Consider the following 18300-nt stretch of genomic DNA (forward strand, 5'->3'; position numbering starts at 1 on the left):
TTTGCAAACACTTGATTTTGAAATGTTCCAAGGATAGACCTTGGTGACCAAGGAAAGCACTCAGAGTAGTAAAAGACATAACTACTTTAACTTGTATAACGACAAACAGACACACACACACACACAAGTATAATACAACTAGCCACACTGGACTCAGTTACCTGGACTTACTAGTGTTACATATATAAAACAACTGTGACATTAAGTATGCCAAATGGGCTGGAAAGATAGCTCAGAGGTAAAAGAGCACTGACTGTTCCCCCCAGAGAACTCCAGTTTGACTCCCAGCACCCACATAAATGATTATGACTATCTAAAGATTAGAACTGTCTAACAGCTCCATGCCCCAGGCATACTGTGGTGCAAATATACATGCTGGCAAAACATCCATACGCATACAATAATAATAAACATTTCTAGGTAATGCAAATATAATGCATGTACTACTACAGTCAATTTTTTAGTTAACTATTATTGCTCACAAGTACGTTACTACTTTGGGGGGGTCACTGAAGATTGGATTCAGGGTCCCCACATGTTGAAGTAGAAATCCACCACTGAATAATACTCCTAGACTGCCTACTACATCTTGACTGACTGTCCTAATAATTACAATGGCAGTAAAGACTCAGGCGGGTTTTACATAAAATTCTAGTCTTGGCTCTTAGAAAAATTAATCTCTGGAGGTAGGGGGAGACTGGGGAGGGGTATAAGACTTGTTTTACACGAACACGCAACCTGCTGTTTATACTAGCTTTGTGTTGAACTCAATGCTTGAACGCTTTATACTGAATTAACTCTCTCAGGACTCCCATTGACTTAGAACTGGGAGGTAAAGAGGTGGTATCGCTCTGCAATAAGTCACAGTATCTGTTTTTAAACAATTCCAATTGCTCTCTGAACTTACCACACCCACTCAGACAATGATTTTTGCTTGAGGACGTCTTACTCTGTAGCCTGAGCTAGCCTGAAATTCACTAAGTAGCCCAAACTGTCCTATCTCACCTCTGCCTCTACTGAGAGCTGAAATTACAGACCTGAGCCATCATCCCCAGGCTAAAAAAAAAAAATCATTTTTCCTTGAGACAGGACCCCGCGTAATGGGAAGCTAGCTTCAAACTTGCTATGTAGCAGAGGACCTTTTCATGCTCCTGCCTCCACCTCCTGGGTGATAGGATTACATGCCTGCACCACCACCCTGGGTTTTATGTGGTACTGGGGACCGACCTTGAGGTTCTTTGATTGCTAAGGCAAGCACTCTACCATCAGCACTACATTCCTCAGCTGCCAGGAAAAGAATTTAGGAACACAGAGTTAAACATTAAAAAAGAAAATCCGTTTCACACACTAACTGGGATGAGTCTAATGGTAGTTCTAATAGGTTCTCCCGCACCCGCCTTAAAACGAGCTGCTAGCCCCTGCATATACTATTACGCATTTTTAAAGACTCCATCAGGTCTCCTGCGAGTCAGGGGATATGGACTTTTCTAACTTTGAAGGGACATCTCAGATCAAGTTGTCTTTAAAATGCAAACTCGGTGTTCTTTCTACCCATTAACTATCAATGTAGTAAGGGCTCGCATAACTTGTCTTGGGGGCTCTGTATGTCAAATAGCTGCTCTTTCTAGGAATGGGTAGTCTCACCTCAAGCCCAATTCTCCTCAGCTCTTTTCTCTACCCTCAGGTCCTGTTTTATAGAGTTGCCAGTCGCGACTCCCCTCCAATTCCACAGTAACGAAGGGTTAAAAAAAAAAAATGCTATCCAAACCATCCAAACACGACGATTTACTCTCGCCTGGTTAATCCGAGGAGCGTTTAGGGGAAACTGGATTTAACGGCAAATTCTGATTTCAACGGCATTTCCAATCCGTCCCCCCCCCCCGCCCCCCGCCGCCCTTAACCGAGCTTAAGCGTGGAGTACCCTGCTCCGGCGCCGGCCTCAGCCCCGGCCCGACCTCTGCGGCTGCCCGCCAACGCCCGGGCCGCCTGGGGACGCGCGCGACGGCGGGCCGGAGCCCACGGCCAAGTTTCCCGCGGCGGAGAACAGCGTCCCTGCCGAGGGCGCGAGGGTCCCCGCGGCCCGCACGCAGGCCCGACCCTGAGCACCCGCAGCTTCCAGGAGGGCCGAGGGCGGCCCGCCGAGGCACGGGGCTCCGGGGCACCGAGAGAGGAAAGCGCGCGCCCTCACTCTACCTCCAACAAGTCGCGGTGGCCCCGGAGAAGCCAGTCGGCGCGGCTGTCACGACGCGAAGGCCACCCTGAGGGCGTCCGACCTCGGCCACCGCTCGCCCGCCAAGCAGGGCTCACCCGCCCCTAAAGCAGGCGGGAGCCCCGCAGACAGGCACCCGCCGCGGGACAGTCCGCGCCTGCGCCCCGCCCCTCCCCGCCCCCTCCTGGGCTCCGCCCGCGCCTGCGCGCTCCCCGGCTTTCGCGCCGCTCTGGTCTGTGAGGGAGGGAACCGGAAGTGCGCTTAGCAGGCGGGAGTAGTGCGGGAAGCGGAGAGGCACGCGCCCCTCAGCGGCGGATCTAGACGGCGGGGGAGGCGAGCGGGGGCGGGGGGTGGGGGGGGGAGGACGGGGAGATGATCCTCGGGCGCCTTGGCAACAGGTCTACGCAGGCGTCCGCAGGGCGGAGTGCAGGGAGGGAAAGTGAAACCGCTAGGGCAGGGAGAGGCGGGTCTGGAAGCAATCCCTTTCCCGGAAGGGGTGGGGCTAATGGCGGAGGCGCTGAATTCGAAACTGCGGCCTGGAGCTAAGTGTTTGGCAAAGCAACGGGAGGCTTTTCTTTTTTTCCTTTTAACTTTGGTTTGACGGAATTCGGGGTCTTAGGGGCGGCGGTAGTTAATTAGACTCCAGACCAGATTGGTAAATGACGGAAGTGTTCTTCCACAGCCACGAGGAGGGGCTCTCTGGGTAAGTCCCGCGGGACAGGCCGAGGCCGCCCGATCCTTCCACCGACTTCTAGAACAGTAGCGGGAGGGCGAGTTCGTCCACAGCCGCCCTGCAGTGTCCCCCACGGCCCTTCTCCCGAGGACGTCATGCCTCCTTCAAGGCCATATGGGCGACCTTCCCCGATGCCCACTCACACGTGTCTCTGCATTATGGTTGTAGTTGGAAAAATAAGTTTTATTACAGCAGTTACCACTTAGGTGTGTCTTTGGGATTGTGAATGCAGTCCTTTCTCCTCTATCCGATCCAACCAAGGATGGACATTGCTTTAAATAAATCTACAGTTAAAGTTGTTTTGGGCCATTCTCCATTCGCTTCTCAACCCGATGTTAATTATCCATTCTCTTTACACAATTTCACATCAATATGCCAACCTAGCCAAGTAACCTTCCTGTGTTTCAGTCTTTCCTCCGACGACTGGGGGTGGGGGAGGGGGCGGGGAAAGGGTGTGTGTATCCGGAAATGGCATTCACTGACAACCTCAACCTCAGGTTGTCCACCCCAACGGTGTCTCCAGTAATGAAATAAATTCCTTCGTTCAGAGCCACCATTCACTTCAAAAAGTAATCATACATAGCGTCTTTTCTCATGGAGTACTGAAAAGTATGGTGACATAGAAAAAGTAGACTAAAATGTGGGAAACACAAGTGGGAAGCCCTTCCTACATCTCACTTCCTCCAGGAAGCTTTGGTGGATGCTTTTCCATAGCCTAAGCTTTTATTTCTTTACCACTGGCAGTACTATCATCCTATTAATGGTAACCTTTCCCGCTATGGCCTCATCTCCCCCAGTAAGATACTTAAATCCAAAACCGGATCATTATCGTATCTCTAGCACCCAGGCACATTCCTAATAAATACTGATGGGTAAATGAAATGTGAACCTCAGAGTTTAAATTAAGCTCATATGACAGTACAACTGAAAAAAAATTTTAAACAGCAGGACTTGATAAAATTATGTGTTAAGTCTCTTATAGATAGATGCAACCCTGTACGATGACAGTTTTTACTGTTTGCCAGTTTTTATATGAAACTATAACTGACCAAATGTGATTTTGGAAATTATTTTCTATTATCTCCTTAAATTTTGACAAAGTAGAAAGCTTGCTTAATGTGTTTTTGCATAAATCAAGGTATTGGCTTCTTTTTATGTTCTTTACATTTGATTCATTAGTGGAATTAGCAAGGGTCTGTGTTTTTCTCACCTCATTCAGTTTTATAATTAACCAATAGAAACTTAATAGCTCTTAAGGAAGCTTTAGGGGCATAAATGGATTTATGGGTACCATATGGTTACATCAAAGGGTCTGGTTTTGTTTTAACTTGAGGTAGATTCTTAAACCCTTTGTTAATGTAGAAACTTACCTTGTGTCGAGCTATAATCTGGATATTCCTGCTACCAAAATTGGTCTTAAGAGTCAAAGGATATTAGAATCTTGTCATTTATCAGATTTAATATGTCTCATTTTCTAGCAAGGCTCATTGTCTCTCCCAGACTGTAGGGTTGATCAGTAATGTATCTGAAACCGAAGTCCTAGGCTTATGTAGTCCATATTCAGTGCTCTTTCCTTCAAACTACATACATTGAAGCTGTTAATCAGTTATAAAACTATTTGCTATATATTCTGATTTGGTTGACTCTTTTCTTCTTTCACAGCTAATTCTTAAAAATTATAAATATGTTAAGAGACACATTTCATTAGTAATCTATATTGATTGCATTATGAGAGTGGCAGCAGTAGTTAATTTAAGAGGTTTGAGTACAGACACGAATTTACATGGTTTTGGAGGATTTAATAGCTGTAGTATTTTTAAGGTTTACTTAATATACCTTCAAGTACAGAGAATGTGGCCTAATTAAGAGCACTCTGTACTGTCTTTTAGTGCAGTTAAACATCTTAAGTACTGTTCCATTTAGTTTCTTTTTGGAGTTTCATAAGCTTTTAGAATCTTTAACTATTGCCATGCACTATCACTTCAGAGAAATGACTAAGAGCACACAGAGAAAGGAAGAGGGGAAGAGAGCCAAGTGCATGGTGGCTTAGCTGCATTCTTAAAACAAGTAGTGTGTACTTTTTAATACAATATATACTTCACACCATTGTTTTGGACTTACTGGGATTATTTTTAATGACCCCTCTTCAAAGAGAATACAGGTTTTTAAACTTATAGAAATGGTGGAGAACATTTAAAAAAAAAATAGTATTTTTACAAAATAGCCAAGCCTGGCACATCCCTTTAATTCTAGTACTCAGGAGGCAGAGGCAGGCAAATCTCTGTTAGTTCAAGGTCAGCCTGGTCTGCATAGTGAGTTCAGGGCAGCCAGAGCTACATAGTTAGACCCTTTCTCAAAAAAAAAAAAAATTAAAAAAAAAATATATATGCACATATATAGTATTATTTAAAAATGTATATATTGTTGGTATACTAGTTATGTTACATTTGTAATGCATAATTTTGTGGTAATTTAATCATTATATCTCCTTTATAAATAGCCACCATAAATGCATGAAAACAGAATTTTAATATGATTCTTACACATGATTACTCAGGTTATGGAGAGAAAGGAAAGACGTAAAAAAGAAGCTAGAATCTTATTACAGACTTAACAGCTGTGTGAATCGAATTAGCGAAGTGTTGTTAGAAATGAGGGTTTAAGAATACATTTTGTAGACACAGCATGCTGTGATCATTTAGCTGTTGGAGAAAAGAGGAAACAAGAACAACCACTAGGTTTAGACCTTAAGCAGACATTCTTGGGAAACACTAGGACTGAAACAGCTTTAAGGAGAGTTGGTGGGATTAAAGAGTTTGGTTAAAACTAGGCAAATCCAGTACTTGGGTGATGAAATAGGAGCACAAGTCTCACACAGTTCTGCATAGGCAGGCCCTGTCTCAAAAAGCCAATGTAAGCACACACCTTTAATCCCAGCATTTAGACAGCAGTCAGTTATCTGAATCAAGGCCAGCCTGGTCTACAGAAGGAGTCCCAGGACAGCCAGGGGGCTACACAGAGAAACCTGTCTCAAAAACAAAGAAAAAACTAACAGAAAAGACAGGTGTGTGTTGTGTAATCCAACAAGAAGGTGATAAGTAGGCTGAATGAGTCAGGTGAGAGAATACAGCAAATGATAGGGTTAGTAATGTTAGCAGTCAGGCCAGCAAGTTCTAAGGCTTGTAGCTACTATTGTATCCTGCTTAAAACTAGCTCCTCTGGCAACACCTGCTTTTTTTTAACGTAACAAAAGCCATTTTTGTTTTTAAGCCATTAAGTTTTTAAATTTGTTTTTAAGTTTTTTTTTTTTTATCATAAGGTGAAATTAAGTTCAGGCTCTACCAGGTTATCAGGCTCTACCTGCCTGGGAGCTTGAATGGCCTTTCAATGCTTGTTGAACGTTCTGCTTGAATTAATGATGTATGCTCTACTTTAACAAAGCCACAGTACCCTGCTATGTTCCTGTCTCACGGAATTGGGGGCAGGAGGGACTGGAAAGTCCCCCAGCCTACATCCTTGCCACTGAGTTTAAAATGCTTTGTCTAGCCACCTGGGTACAATGTGCTCTGAACAGAATCAATTCTGCTTGCGTTTAGCTAGTCAAAATGATGTGATGCTGCCTTCCCCCTTGCTTCCCACCTGGCTACCTGGTGACGGCTTTTCTTATAAAAATCTGCCTTAGAAACAGACTGGGGTCACGGTTTGGGTCCCACGTCCACTATGTACCTGGCCACGTTCAGTCTTCGGTGTTGCATTTAATGAGCCATCAATAGCTCAATGAGATTGGTGCTCAGGTGGTTTGTGTGGCGATTCCTGTACTACAGTAGCTACCTCTGGCTCTTTCAGTACTATTCCCTAGTGCAGTTCTCAATATTTTTTGTAGTTTGTTTTGTTTTATCTAGTGAACGCTTGATAGCCTTGTAGGAAATTCAAGAAGTGCTAATAGAAATTCATTGCAACTTTCTCCGGCTCCAAGGGCAACAGCAATAGTCTATATTGTTTTGAGGCTATCTTGGTCTCCTGATCAATAATGCCTGGCACTGGAATTTTTGTGAGCCTGTTTGGAGGGACAGTCTCACCTCAGTTGGTATAATTTCAATCAATACATATATGTAAATGTATGTATTATATGTAATTTTAAATAGCCATAAAATTATTTCTTATCACTATTTCAGACATCTTTAGTGTTTTTTATCCCTCCTACTAAAATGAGTCTTTTCAGGTATCCAGTGTGAGTCATAAAGAAAAGCAAAAATACAGAGAATTTCATCCTCAAATTTTATTTGATGTTAGTTTTAATGGCTAGTCCTTTATAAATCTTATTAACCTTCATAATAATGTCTTAGAAAATGTATGGACCCCTGCTCTTTCCAGAATTTACTACTTTTCAAGTTAACTCAATCTGCCACAGAATCTGTTGACATAAAGTAAATTAGAACTGGCCGCTGTTAACTCCTTAGCACTTTGTATTTATTCCTTATTTCCTTTGTAAAGTGACATAACCAGTGTATATTTACACACTTGACACTTCCCGCCAGGCGGGAACATTATAAAATGGAGATTCAGAAAGCTGAGGAAATTGATGCACAGCCTTCCCATCACTGGTTCGCATTGCATCTGTGTGCAACTTAAAAAGTACACTTTTAGAAGAGACAGTTTTTTATTCAGAAAGGTTCTGCATATAAAAATGGCCTTTCGGTTTAATATATTTTTGCTGTCTGCCTTGGGTTTTTAGGCTGAATTAAGGTCACTATTCAGAGGATAATAAACTTGATTGTATTGATCTAGTCATATTTAATCTTTATATTGAACACTACATATCTTTATCAAATAACAATAATCAGAAAGAAAAGTAGGTGTAGATGTTTTGGTTTGCTTTGGTTTGGATTTGGGGTTTGGGTTTTTGTTGTTGCTGTTGTTTGGTTTTTCGAGATAGGGTTTTTCTCTGTAGCCCTGGCTGTCCTAGACTCACTTTGTAGACCAAGCTGGCCTGGAACTCACAGTGATCTACCTGCCTCTGCTTCCCTAGTGCTGGGTGTAGATGTTAATTAAGAAAAGTTATCCATCACTGGGCTGTGGTGCCTCATGACTTTAATCCCAGCACTCTCGGGAGGCAGAAACAGGCAGATCTCTGTGAATTTGAGGCCAGCCTGCTTTACAGAGCTAGTTACAGGACAACCAAGGCTACACAGAGAAACCCCGTCCCGGAAGGAGGAAGGAAGGAAGGAAGGAAGGAAGGAAGGAAGGAAGGAAGGAAGGAAGGAAGGAAGGAATTATCCAACAGAAAATACAGAGTTTAAGGTGGTTCCTAAATTTTTCTATACTGTACAAGGAAAAAGGACTAGCATTAATTTCTTTGAATTGTAAAACCACAGGTGATTTAAAATATGTTGCTTTAAGTTTCATTTTTCCACAGTGAACTGTATTTCTATACAATTAAAAACAATACCTGTTATAAAAATGTAACTTTGTATTCCTCCAGTATTTCCTACATTTCTTCCATCGTTTTTCCATCAGTTTCTATGGACAAACCTTGGGTTTGGGGGTTGTTTTGTTTGTTTGTTTCTTTAGCTGTTTGCCTGCTTCCTTGCTTAAGTGACTTCAGATAACAGCAGATCATCACCGGGATGGGAGTGAATGACTTGTGGCAAATTTTGGAGCCTGTAAAGCAGCATGTCCACTTGCAGGATCTTCGTGGGAAGACCATTGCCGTTGACTTGAGTCTCTGGGTATGTGAGGCCCAGACAGTAAAGAAAATGATTGGGACTGTCACGAAGCCACATCTCAGGTATGGTAAAGTCTCTAAGAATATAAACCAGTGATGTGTGACCAGTCTTGGTGCCTGGCACTGTTTCAACTTTTTGTAATTGTCTTATATTTGAGATTTTAAAATGTATTGAACTATTTTGATCTACCATTTTTATACTGATGACTTAAACTGTGTATCTCTTATTCTCCAAGCGTCAAGCTCACAGGTCTGTCTCCACTAGCTTTGCTAAAAGCCAGAAGTTCCGTGGCCATTCGTTATCCCTTTCTTTTCTCTCCCACCTCCCTCCCGTCAGCCCAGCAGTAATTTTTGCCAGTTTACCCTCCACAGTACACTATGGGTTCACAAATTCCTGTGTCCAGAGACATCACATCAGTCTGTGCCAAGCCCATCAGGATCTGTGCAGCTGGAATGGCATTTTTCACTCCCCTTTGCTTGCTTTTAGCCTCTCCTTCCAAATCAGTTGTCAGATAGCAGTATGTATAGTCAAAAATCACTATCGCTCTTGCTTACATGTCAAATGCTTGCCGATTCTCATTAAAATAAAATCTTAATGAATAAAATATCAGCCAGTGAGGTGGTTCATTCAGTAAATGCACTTGCAGCCTGAGTGTGATCCTCAGAACCCACATTGTGGGACAATAGAACCACTTCCTACAAGTTGTCCTTTGACGTCCATACAAGGACAACGGCACACATGCCCACCCACCCCCCCATATGCACATGAATAAATGTTTAAAAGTGTTATTGCATGAACTTTTAAAAATTAACCTAATGTTAATGTATAAGTGCTCTATCTGCCTGTATACCTGCATGCCAGAAGAGGGCATCAAATCACACTATGGATGGTTGTAAACCACCATGTGGTTGCCGGGAATTGAACTCAGGACCTTTGGAAGAGCAGCCAGTGTTCTTGACTGCTGAGCCATCTCTCCAGTCCCCTAAACTAGTGTTCTCATACTGCTATTTGTACGTGTTACCAATATAATGATTAATATATTACTAATTTGTATACTTCAGGAACCTGTTTTTTCGTATTTCACATTTAACTCAAATGAATGTAAAACTGGTGTTTGTCATGGAAGGGGAACCACCAAAGCTGAAAGCTGATGTCATGAGCAAGAGGACTGAGACTCGTTATGGACCTTCTGGAAAAGCAAGGTCTCAGAAAACAGGGAGATCACATTTTAAGTCAGTCTTACAAGAGGTGAGCATGCAGATTTTAATTCTCATTTGAATTAAAGAGTACATTTTATCAACTTACACACATTAATTATATTGTGACTACGAGGGTAAATAAGTAGTGTGTGCAGAGTGAAACAGACCTGAGTCCAAGTTCTAGCACTGGCATTTAGAAAGTATAAGACACTGGGCAGGATTTTTAACTTACCAGCATTCTAACTCTTAGTGAAATGAGGACTGTAATACTCGGCAGTGATTTTATAAATACTTGAGAAATGTGTCTATAGTAAATAAAACTTGATTATCTTTCCTTTTAACTCTAACAGTTCCAGAATGCATGAGAACCATAAGTTGTTTGCTTCTTGGATCAAGGTTAAGAGCATTACTAGTTTTTGAATATAAACATAAATATTTAAGAGGCAATTTGATAACATGTCCATTTAACAAAGCTACAGTATTAGACTCTCTGCTTATGACCTCTCCAGTGTGGGCCTCTGCCAGGACTATAATATCAGGAACTTCTATAGAACGGGCCTCAGATTTATCAGAAACCAATTGGTTGTCTCTATAACAGTCACTACACTATTGTACCAGTAAGCACCTCTTGCCTAGCAAGCTGGTATTGTAGCATGCAAAGGCTAAGGAAGAGTGTAGGTGGCTTTTATCCCCCACCTATATGCATAGCAGCTTCTGGCACTTTGAAGGCTACCCAGCAGGATGTGTGTGTGTGCGCGTGCCTGCGTGCGCATATGCATGCATGCATGCATGCATGCGTGTGTGTTGGGGGAGGAGGGCGGTGTTTGTTACAGGATCTTTCTATGAAGCTGAGACTGCCCTGGAACTGGCTATATAACTTAGAGTGGCCTTAAATTCAGGATCCTCACTCATCAAATACTTTTTAATTTTAATTAAAATATAATTATGTCACTTTCTCTCTTTCCTCCCTCTAGCACTCCTAGTCCCCTCTCTCCAACTCCTTCCATGTGCCCTCCTCAAATTGATAGACTCTTTATTGGGGGAGGAGGTGTTTGTGTGTGTGTATAAAAGTGTGTACAAATATGTAAATGCAGGCTGCTGAGTCCATTTTTATTGTTTGTGTGTACATGGTTTTAGGGCTGACACTTTGTATGGGGTAACCAATTAGAGAACTCATCCCTGGAAGAGGCTAACTCTCTGTCTATCAGCAGTCATTAATTGTCGTAGTTCTGTGTCAGGGTGCGGGACTCCATGAGATTTCTCCCATTTTAGCTAGTATGTCTATCATAATTGCCAGTGTCCCAATCTTGTTTACGCAGCCATTTCTAAGAGAGAGTATTTCACAGCCAACTTCCTGATATACTTTTTTAAGGAGTTGTAGTTTATTGTTGGCTTTTCACTTAATGCATCATATACTTGGTGCCCTATTGCTGCTTTCTATTCAAAATCATAACTTACAGTGTAGTTAACTTTTTTCTATTCATGAAAGTATGAACTTTTTCTGTGTGTAATTTGTTTGTACCATTTCTAGATTACAAATAAAAGTATTCAAAATAGAATTGACAAATTGAAGTTCTAGAATGGGGAGTGTTTGTTTGGTTCTGGTTCTGGTTTTTTGTTTGGTTAGTTAGTTGCTTGGTTTTGGCTCTGGCTTCGGGTTTTGTGTGAGGGGTGGATTCAAGACAGGGTTTCTCTGTGCAGCCTTGGCTGCCCTGGAGCTCACACTGTAGACCAGGCTGGCCTGAAACTCAGAGATCTGCCTGCCTCTGCCTCCAAGGGCTGGGACTGCAGATGTGCACCACCACTGCCTGGTTTAGAATGATTTTTTTTTTAAGCTGGCCTTCACAACAGCGAGCAGGGCTTCTTAACCATTGTCAGGGGGCTGTCTATTTTGATTGTCAATTTCATTTAAGTATTTTAGGTTCACAATTAAGCATTTCCTGTTTTCATACTTATTGTCTCTTGTCTCAAGTTTTCTATTGTCATAGCTAATTTTTCTTGTGTACACCTATTTTTTTTCCTACCTCTTTTAAGAGGAAAATATAAAAATTTAACTGAAAGTAGGGATGGGTTAACTCCGGTGGTCAGAATTGAAATGAGTCCAGTGATGGCTTTTTTTAAGTAATAGTTCTACCCCTCAGGTCATTTCCTTGCTCTTCAGGGATCTGAAATGGAGTTTTTTAGTGCAGGAAAAGCCTGTCTATATAATTAACATTGTCTTTTGGAGTGGCTTCCTGTGATTTGTGTCTCAGAGGCTCCTATGTTGTCCTTTGCTCTGGACTCCCCACACTTCAGAGTCTCCTAAGTCTCTGGACATCCAGCTGAACTCGATGTTTCCTTTGGAGAGGATCCCAGGCAAATTTCTCCTCTGCTGCTTCCTACCAGATGTCTCCTGTCTTCTGTGACATATCTGTCAGATGTCCTCTGCTTTCTGTAATGTTGGTGGCTTTCTTCTCTGATCACATTGGGCTTTCCTTCCAACCACATTGAGCGCCAGATATAAAAGTATCTTTTATTTATTTCTGCAGTCGTTTCAGAGGCTTACTAATTCTGTCTGCTAACCTAGGCTGAGTGCTGGTAGTTTCTAGCCTCCATACAATCTAACCTAGGCTAAGAATGTTTTCAGCCTCTGAGACTGCTGAATAAGCTCACCCTTTCTTGCTCTTTCTGAACTCTGCTTGGCTGGTTCAACTCAGCTGTTCTTGCTCAAACTCCTCTCCAAGCTGACTGATTCAATCTGCCTTCTCTAAGTTTCTCACTGATTTGCTCTGGTTGGCCTCATACTAACTTTGGCAATCTGTTCTAATCTTCTGGATCCTTCTCATTATGTCTTCACCTGTGTCTAGCTGGTTCTCTCTTCAACCTGTCTCTGTAAAACTCCCTGGTAAAACTGCCTCTGAACTCCACCTACTGAACTGCCACAAACTCAACTTCACTGCACAGCCTCGGAACTGAACTGCCTGCACATAACTCAAGAGATCTGCATGCCTCTGTCTCCTAGGTGCCGGGATTAAAGGCATGTACCACCATGCCTGGACCTAAGCTTTTCTTAACCTGAAATTTACAACATACCAGGCTGGTCTTGAACTCAGAGATCTGCTTGCCTCTGTCTCCTGGGATTAAAGGTTTGTCTGTATTCCAGCCAGAGTAACCATGTTACTAAATTAAAATTCCTCTACACTTGGCAATTACTTTCCTGCCAGTACTGGTAGGAGAGCAATTTTGATGCCTCCAAAAGAACTCCGGGTATTTGATTTATCTTTGCACTACCCAAAAGCAAAGATATTTAGTATAATCTAGTCGTGCTTAATCCTAGCATTCAGGAGGCAGGAGGTTGTCTATACGTTTAAGGGCAGCCAGGGCTACATAGTAAGATCCTGTCTTTAAAAATCATGGACGTGAGGTATTTAATATGGTAAGATATTTAGAAGACATTGCATAAAATAATGATTCTTGAACTGCTGTTTTCTAATCTTATGTGTATTAAATAATTTTCAATTAGACTAGCCAAACTTAATGACTTATTAGTTGAAGTAAATGCTTGTGTGGGGGTTCTGACAATTTCCTGTGAAATTTGTTGTTGGAATGTCTGTGAATCTCATCCTTAGAACATTAAATGTGCTTTATCTTTTCTATGCTTCCTTAAGGGAATTGCCCCATTCTACTAACATATTACAGTCATTATAGTGCTCTTAGGCCTTTTGTGTCCATTCAGTCTTCCTTACCTATCACCCATTTTCATGTTTCTGCATTTCAGTAGGTCAAACAATACAAAGTAATCATCCTTCAATGCCACAGAGCCATCCTATAGAATAAGTAGGAGAAGCCAGGCAGGTGATGATGGTGTTCACCTTTAGTCTCAGCACTTGCGAGGCAGAGGCAGATGGATCTCTGTGAGTCTGAGGACAGCCTGGTCTACAGAACAAGTTCTAGGACAGCCAGGGCTATACAAAGAAACCTTGTCTGGAGGGAGTGGGTGGGAATAAGAAAATTGGCAACCAGCCATATGATAACTTACATGCTACTGTTTTCAAAGGAGTTGTGAATATAAATGGTACAAAGCTGAATAACATTGCTAACTAAGGGAAAGAGAGAAGATATAGTAATGGCAAAAAAAAAATTTCCCCAAAGTCTTGTGTCTTAGTGTTGAGACTCTTGGCCTTGGGCTTCATCTGGCAACTTTTTGTTATATATCGTAAAAAAGATTAAACATTCTGAGCAATAGGTGTTTATTCTACCAGTCTATAGAAAGTATATTTGTATAGCCTCTTTTCTCCATATTCAGGATTCATTGATTCCTGTAGAACTGTACAATTCCTCAACAACTGTACATTGTAAATGGTAAGAAAAGTAAACTGTTATAGCTTTGATTTTGTTGAGCTGCCTGTAGTTTAGCCATAGCCCAAAGGAATCTCACAGTAGGTTTTTTGTTTTTGTTGTTGCTGTTTGGTTTTGGATTTTGTTTGTTTGTTTGTTTTTTCGAGACAGGGTTTCTCTGTGTAGCCTTGGCTGTCCTAGACTCACTTTGTAGACCAGGCTGGCCTCGAACTCACAGCAATCCACCTGCCTCTGCCTCCCAAGTGCTGGGATTAAAGTCATTCACCACCACGCCCGGCTATGGTTTTGGATTTTTAAGACAGAGTTTTACTTTGTAAACCAGGCTGGCCTCCAGCTCACAGAGATCTGCCTCCCTGGGTGCTGGGATTACAGGTGTACACCACCACATCCACCCAAATTATTTATTTATGCATCATAAAACCACTTTGCACAGGTATTTGATTTCCTGGGAGGAACCAACAATTTAGCCTTGTAAGAGTTGTCCCACTGTTGTATGACCCTATTCCTTGGGAGATGCTTACCAGGTAGGGAGCTGGTGACTTGGGGTGGGGGTGGGGGTACTTACAGGAAGGTTAGTTAGAGGAGCAAGAACAACTCAGACAACTCTGTCACCAAAAAGTCATCCTACATAGGCAACCTCTTAAAGCAGGAAACCCCAAGTACACTGCACACCATGCTGTAGTTGAGGAGGTTGGCTCAGTTGGTCTGAGCACCTTTGAGACGGTTCAGCTTCCAGGCAGCTCAGCCCAGCTTGCTTGTGCTTGGCCTCTCTCCCTCCCACCCTCTGTCTCTTCCTTCCTCCCTCACCCCTCTTTCCTCCCTGCCTCCCTCTCCTCTTTTTTTCCCTCCCTTCCCCCCTTCCTCCCTCTCTCCCTCCCCCTCCACCCTCACTCTCCCCCTCCCCTCTTATGTCTAGGTGGCTTGGCTGATCTAAGGTTTCCCAATCATCCTTACTAGTTATATACACTTGGGAAGGGTCCAGCCTAATGTCATTAGTCAAGGTCAGGGACTCCCTGAACCCTTAGAGTTGTTTTTTCACTGATGTGAATTTAATGGGCTTCCCTGCAAGATAGAATGTTTTCACTCCCTCTTAGAACATTCTGTATCAGTTTCAACCATAATACTGTAGAATTCTCAGTATTTCGATGTTGCTTTCTGCAAGATAACACTTTAAAAATTAAATAGGCATAACCAAATTATTGTTTTAATTATCTCACCTAAAAAGTTAGCAATTCTTTAATGCCAATAAATTATTCAGTGTCCAAATTTCCTAGTGTTTCATGCATGTCATATTTTTTCAAAGCACCCAAAAGACAACTACTATTAATGTTTTAAGTATAGAAGTAATTTAAAACTGAAAAGTTTAATATCTTGCACCTACTTGTTTCAGTGCCTTGAAATGCTAGAGTGTCTAGGAATCCCCTGGGTCCAGGCTGCCGGGGAAGCTGAGGCTATGTGTGCTTACCTTAACGCCAGTGGCCATGTGGATGGCTGCCTCACCAACGACGGCGATGCATTCCTTTATGGAGCCCAGACTGTTTACAGGAATTTCACTATGAACTCAAAGGTACATCTTTTCTTTCTCTCTTGGTATTTGTTTATACAAAGATAATATATGTAAAATGTTTCCATGATGCCTGGCAAATAGTTACTGCTGAATGTTTACTAATTTAAAGTATCATTTATCGTTGTATATGTCAATAAGCTAGAAAGCATTTTTGAAAGTTTTTGCTGTTGATGTATATTATATATGTATTTATTTTTAGACTTAGGGGGTTTTGATTACTTGTAAGTGTCAGTGGGTAGTGCAGGCATTGAATCTGCCTGAACCTGGGATTATAGGAATTTGTGAGCCGCCTGACATGGGTCTTGGAAATGAACTAGGATCTCTCCAAGAGTAGTATAAGTAACCATTAAGCCATCTCTCCAACCCTGTGAATAACTATTTTGAGGTGATGGAGATGATAAAGCTGTTATTTATTAAAAAGTAAATTTTAAAACAATTTTTAAAGATACTGTGAGCCAGCAAGATGCATAAGTGGAGAAAAGCAGCCACGTAGTGGAAGAAAAGAGCTGACTCCCACAGTTGTTCTTTACGTTCCACTCATGCTCCGTGGCGTACACTTAAAGATGAATAAGTAAATGTGATTTTAAAATATAAAGTATTGCCAAATAGTTTCTTCTCTTTAAAAGTGGATTCTCTCTAATTTAACACAAAATTATGTGTGAAACGCATTGCTTTGTCCCAGAACTTACAGTTTCAGTATTTAATCCTCAGAACACCTCCAAATGTCCAAGAAGAGGGATTCAAGGCAGAAAATTCTTTGTCACAGTATTAATTACTATAAAAAATTAGCAAACCAAATGCTTGTTCAGGAGTGTTTAAATGTTTCACAGTTACGGTTCCCAGCTGGGGATTCCTACCAATTAGCATTTTTATTGCAGCAACTGGGGGAGGGGGAAATGAAGCAACCTACACCTAGGCATTTGGTATATAAGGGCTAGCAACGCTAAACTTCTCTCAAAATGCTAATAGGTCCCGAGAGAAGTATTACCGCAGAGTCCGTGGGATCCAGTAGTAAGCAACCATTTTGAAAGATGTGTCTTATGCAGGTGGCACATCTCTTTAATCCCAGCACAGTGGATACAGGGCAGATAGATCTATGAGCTCCATGTTAGCCTAGCCTATGTAGCAAATTCAGTGAGACCTTGTCTCATAAAGGGAAAGGCAGAGTTCTACTGACCTAAAAAATACTGGACATATTATTGCAGGAAGTATTGTAATAAAGTATTTTAATATAAATCTACCTTTATTAAAAATAGTTCAGAGAAAAAGTTTTTTGTTGTTGTTGTTGTTTTGTTTTGTTTTTTGGAAGAACGTACACCAAGCTACTAATAATTAACTAGGTAATTCAAGTGTAGTGAATGTTTGTTTTCTACAATAAGTATATTTCAAAAATTCTACATTTTAGACACCAAAAGCAATAAAGAGAAAAAGAAATTGCCCACTATGAAGAATTTTTCTTACTTTAATATATTTTCTATTTATATATAATATATTCTCTTTGAGAATAATGATCTTTTATCATATTCAGCACCCACTCTTCCCAGATCTAATTCCCACCCTTACTCTTTCTGTCCTATTTTGCTTGCCACTGCTAATAAATACCGCAACCAAAAATAACTTGGGGAGGAGAGGGTTTATTTGACTTATACCTCCATGTCATTGTCATCATTGAAGGAAGTCAATACGAGAATCAGGTCATGGAAAAATGCTGGTTTCTTGCTTGCTCCTCATCGCTTGCTCAGCTTGCTTTTCTATACAACCCAGGGACTGGTGGGATTACCCACAGTGAGCTGATCCTTCCAACATCAGTCATTAATCAAATGAGTGCCCCCAATGACTTGCCTACATAGCAATCTTATGGAGATATTTTTCTCAGTTTGGGTTCCCTCTTTCCAGATGACTCTAGCATGTCAACTTGACAAAAAATAAACAAACAAAAACAAAGTACACCGTCCCAAATTCATGTTCTTTCTTTGTTTTGTTTATATTTTATAGCCCATGGTTCCAATTTGTAATGCCCATATACTATTGGGTTTGGTGCTATCCACTTACAGCCTGGGCAACCTACTAAACTTAACATCCTTAAAGAAAATTGACTCTGCCTCCCACAGAAGTTCCTCAGCTAGGGGTTGGGGCTCCCGAGCCTCTCCTGCTCAGTGCTGGACCTTGATTGCCTTGACCTCTGGCAGGCAGGCACAGCTGCTGTGAGTTCATAGATGCAGCGGTTTTGTCCTCCCCAACCTCTAGCTTTACAATCCTTGTCTGCTCTTTCACCACAGTGCTTGAGCCTTGGGGAAGGAACCGTGATATGCATGTCTGAACACTGTACATACACTTCTTCTCAGTACATAAAGCCCACTGCTTCTCAAGGAGGTCTAAGAACTATAATTATCTATGGCTTTAGAAATGCACATTTAGAAGGCAGTTGGTTATTAGGTCCACTTAGTAAAGTAATAGTAGTTGGTTCACCCCGGCACCTATGAGCTCCCATGGGTTCTTGACCAGATAAACAGTATCAGGCATGTGTT

General features: G+C 41.8%; 2 protein-coding genes across 8 annotated transcripts in view; one reads left to right on the top strand and one right to left on the bottom strand.

Moving 5' to 3' along the window:
* Window positions 1–2347, bottom strand: part of SMC6 (structural maintenance of chromosomes 6) — a 59730-nt gene extending 57383 nt beyond the window's left edge. Inside the window, exon 1 of one of the 3 annotated variants that reach the window (XM_084791868.1) lies at window positions 2194–2347. The gene's annotated coding sequence lies outside the window, so the exon portion shown is untranslated. Of the gene's footprint in view, window positions 1–1644; window positions 1778–1921; window positions 2056–2193 lie in introns of those variants that run through there. The other 2 variants (XM_084791869.1, XM_084791870.1) reach the window with 2 other exon arrangements.
* A 183-nt stretch (window positions 2348–2530) lies between these two features.
* The window catches only part of GEN1 (GEN1 Holliday junction 5' flap endonuclease), a 33899-nt gene continuing 18129 nt past the window's right edge, over window positions 2531–18300 (top strand). Inside the window, exons 1-4 of one of the 5 annotated variants that reach the window (XM_084791872.1) lie at window positions 2531–2912; window positions 8514–8730; window positions 9730–9916; window positions 15596–15772. In XM_084791872.1, the coding sequence (XP_084647998.1) occupies window positions 8570–8730; window positions 9730–9916; window positions 15596–15772 (525 nt within the window). In that variant the 5' untranslated portion in view covers window positions 2531–2912; window positions 8514–8569. Of the gene's footprint in view, window positions 2913–8513; window positions 8731–9729; window positions 9917–14162; window positions 14209–15595; window positions 15773–18300 lie in introns of those variants that run through there. The other 4 variants (XM_084791873.1, XM_084791874.1, XM_084791875.1 and 1 more) reach the window with 4 other exon arrangements.

The sequence above is a fragment of the Acomys minous genome, assembly GCF_964271855.1.
Source record: "Acomys minous genome assembly, chromosome: 8".
NCBI classification, from domain to species: Eukaryota; Metazoa; Chordata; class Mammalia; order Rodentia; family Muridae; genus Acomys; species Acomys minous.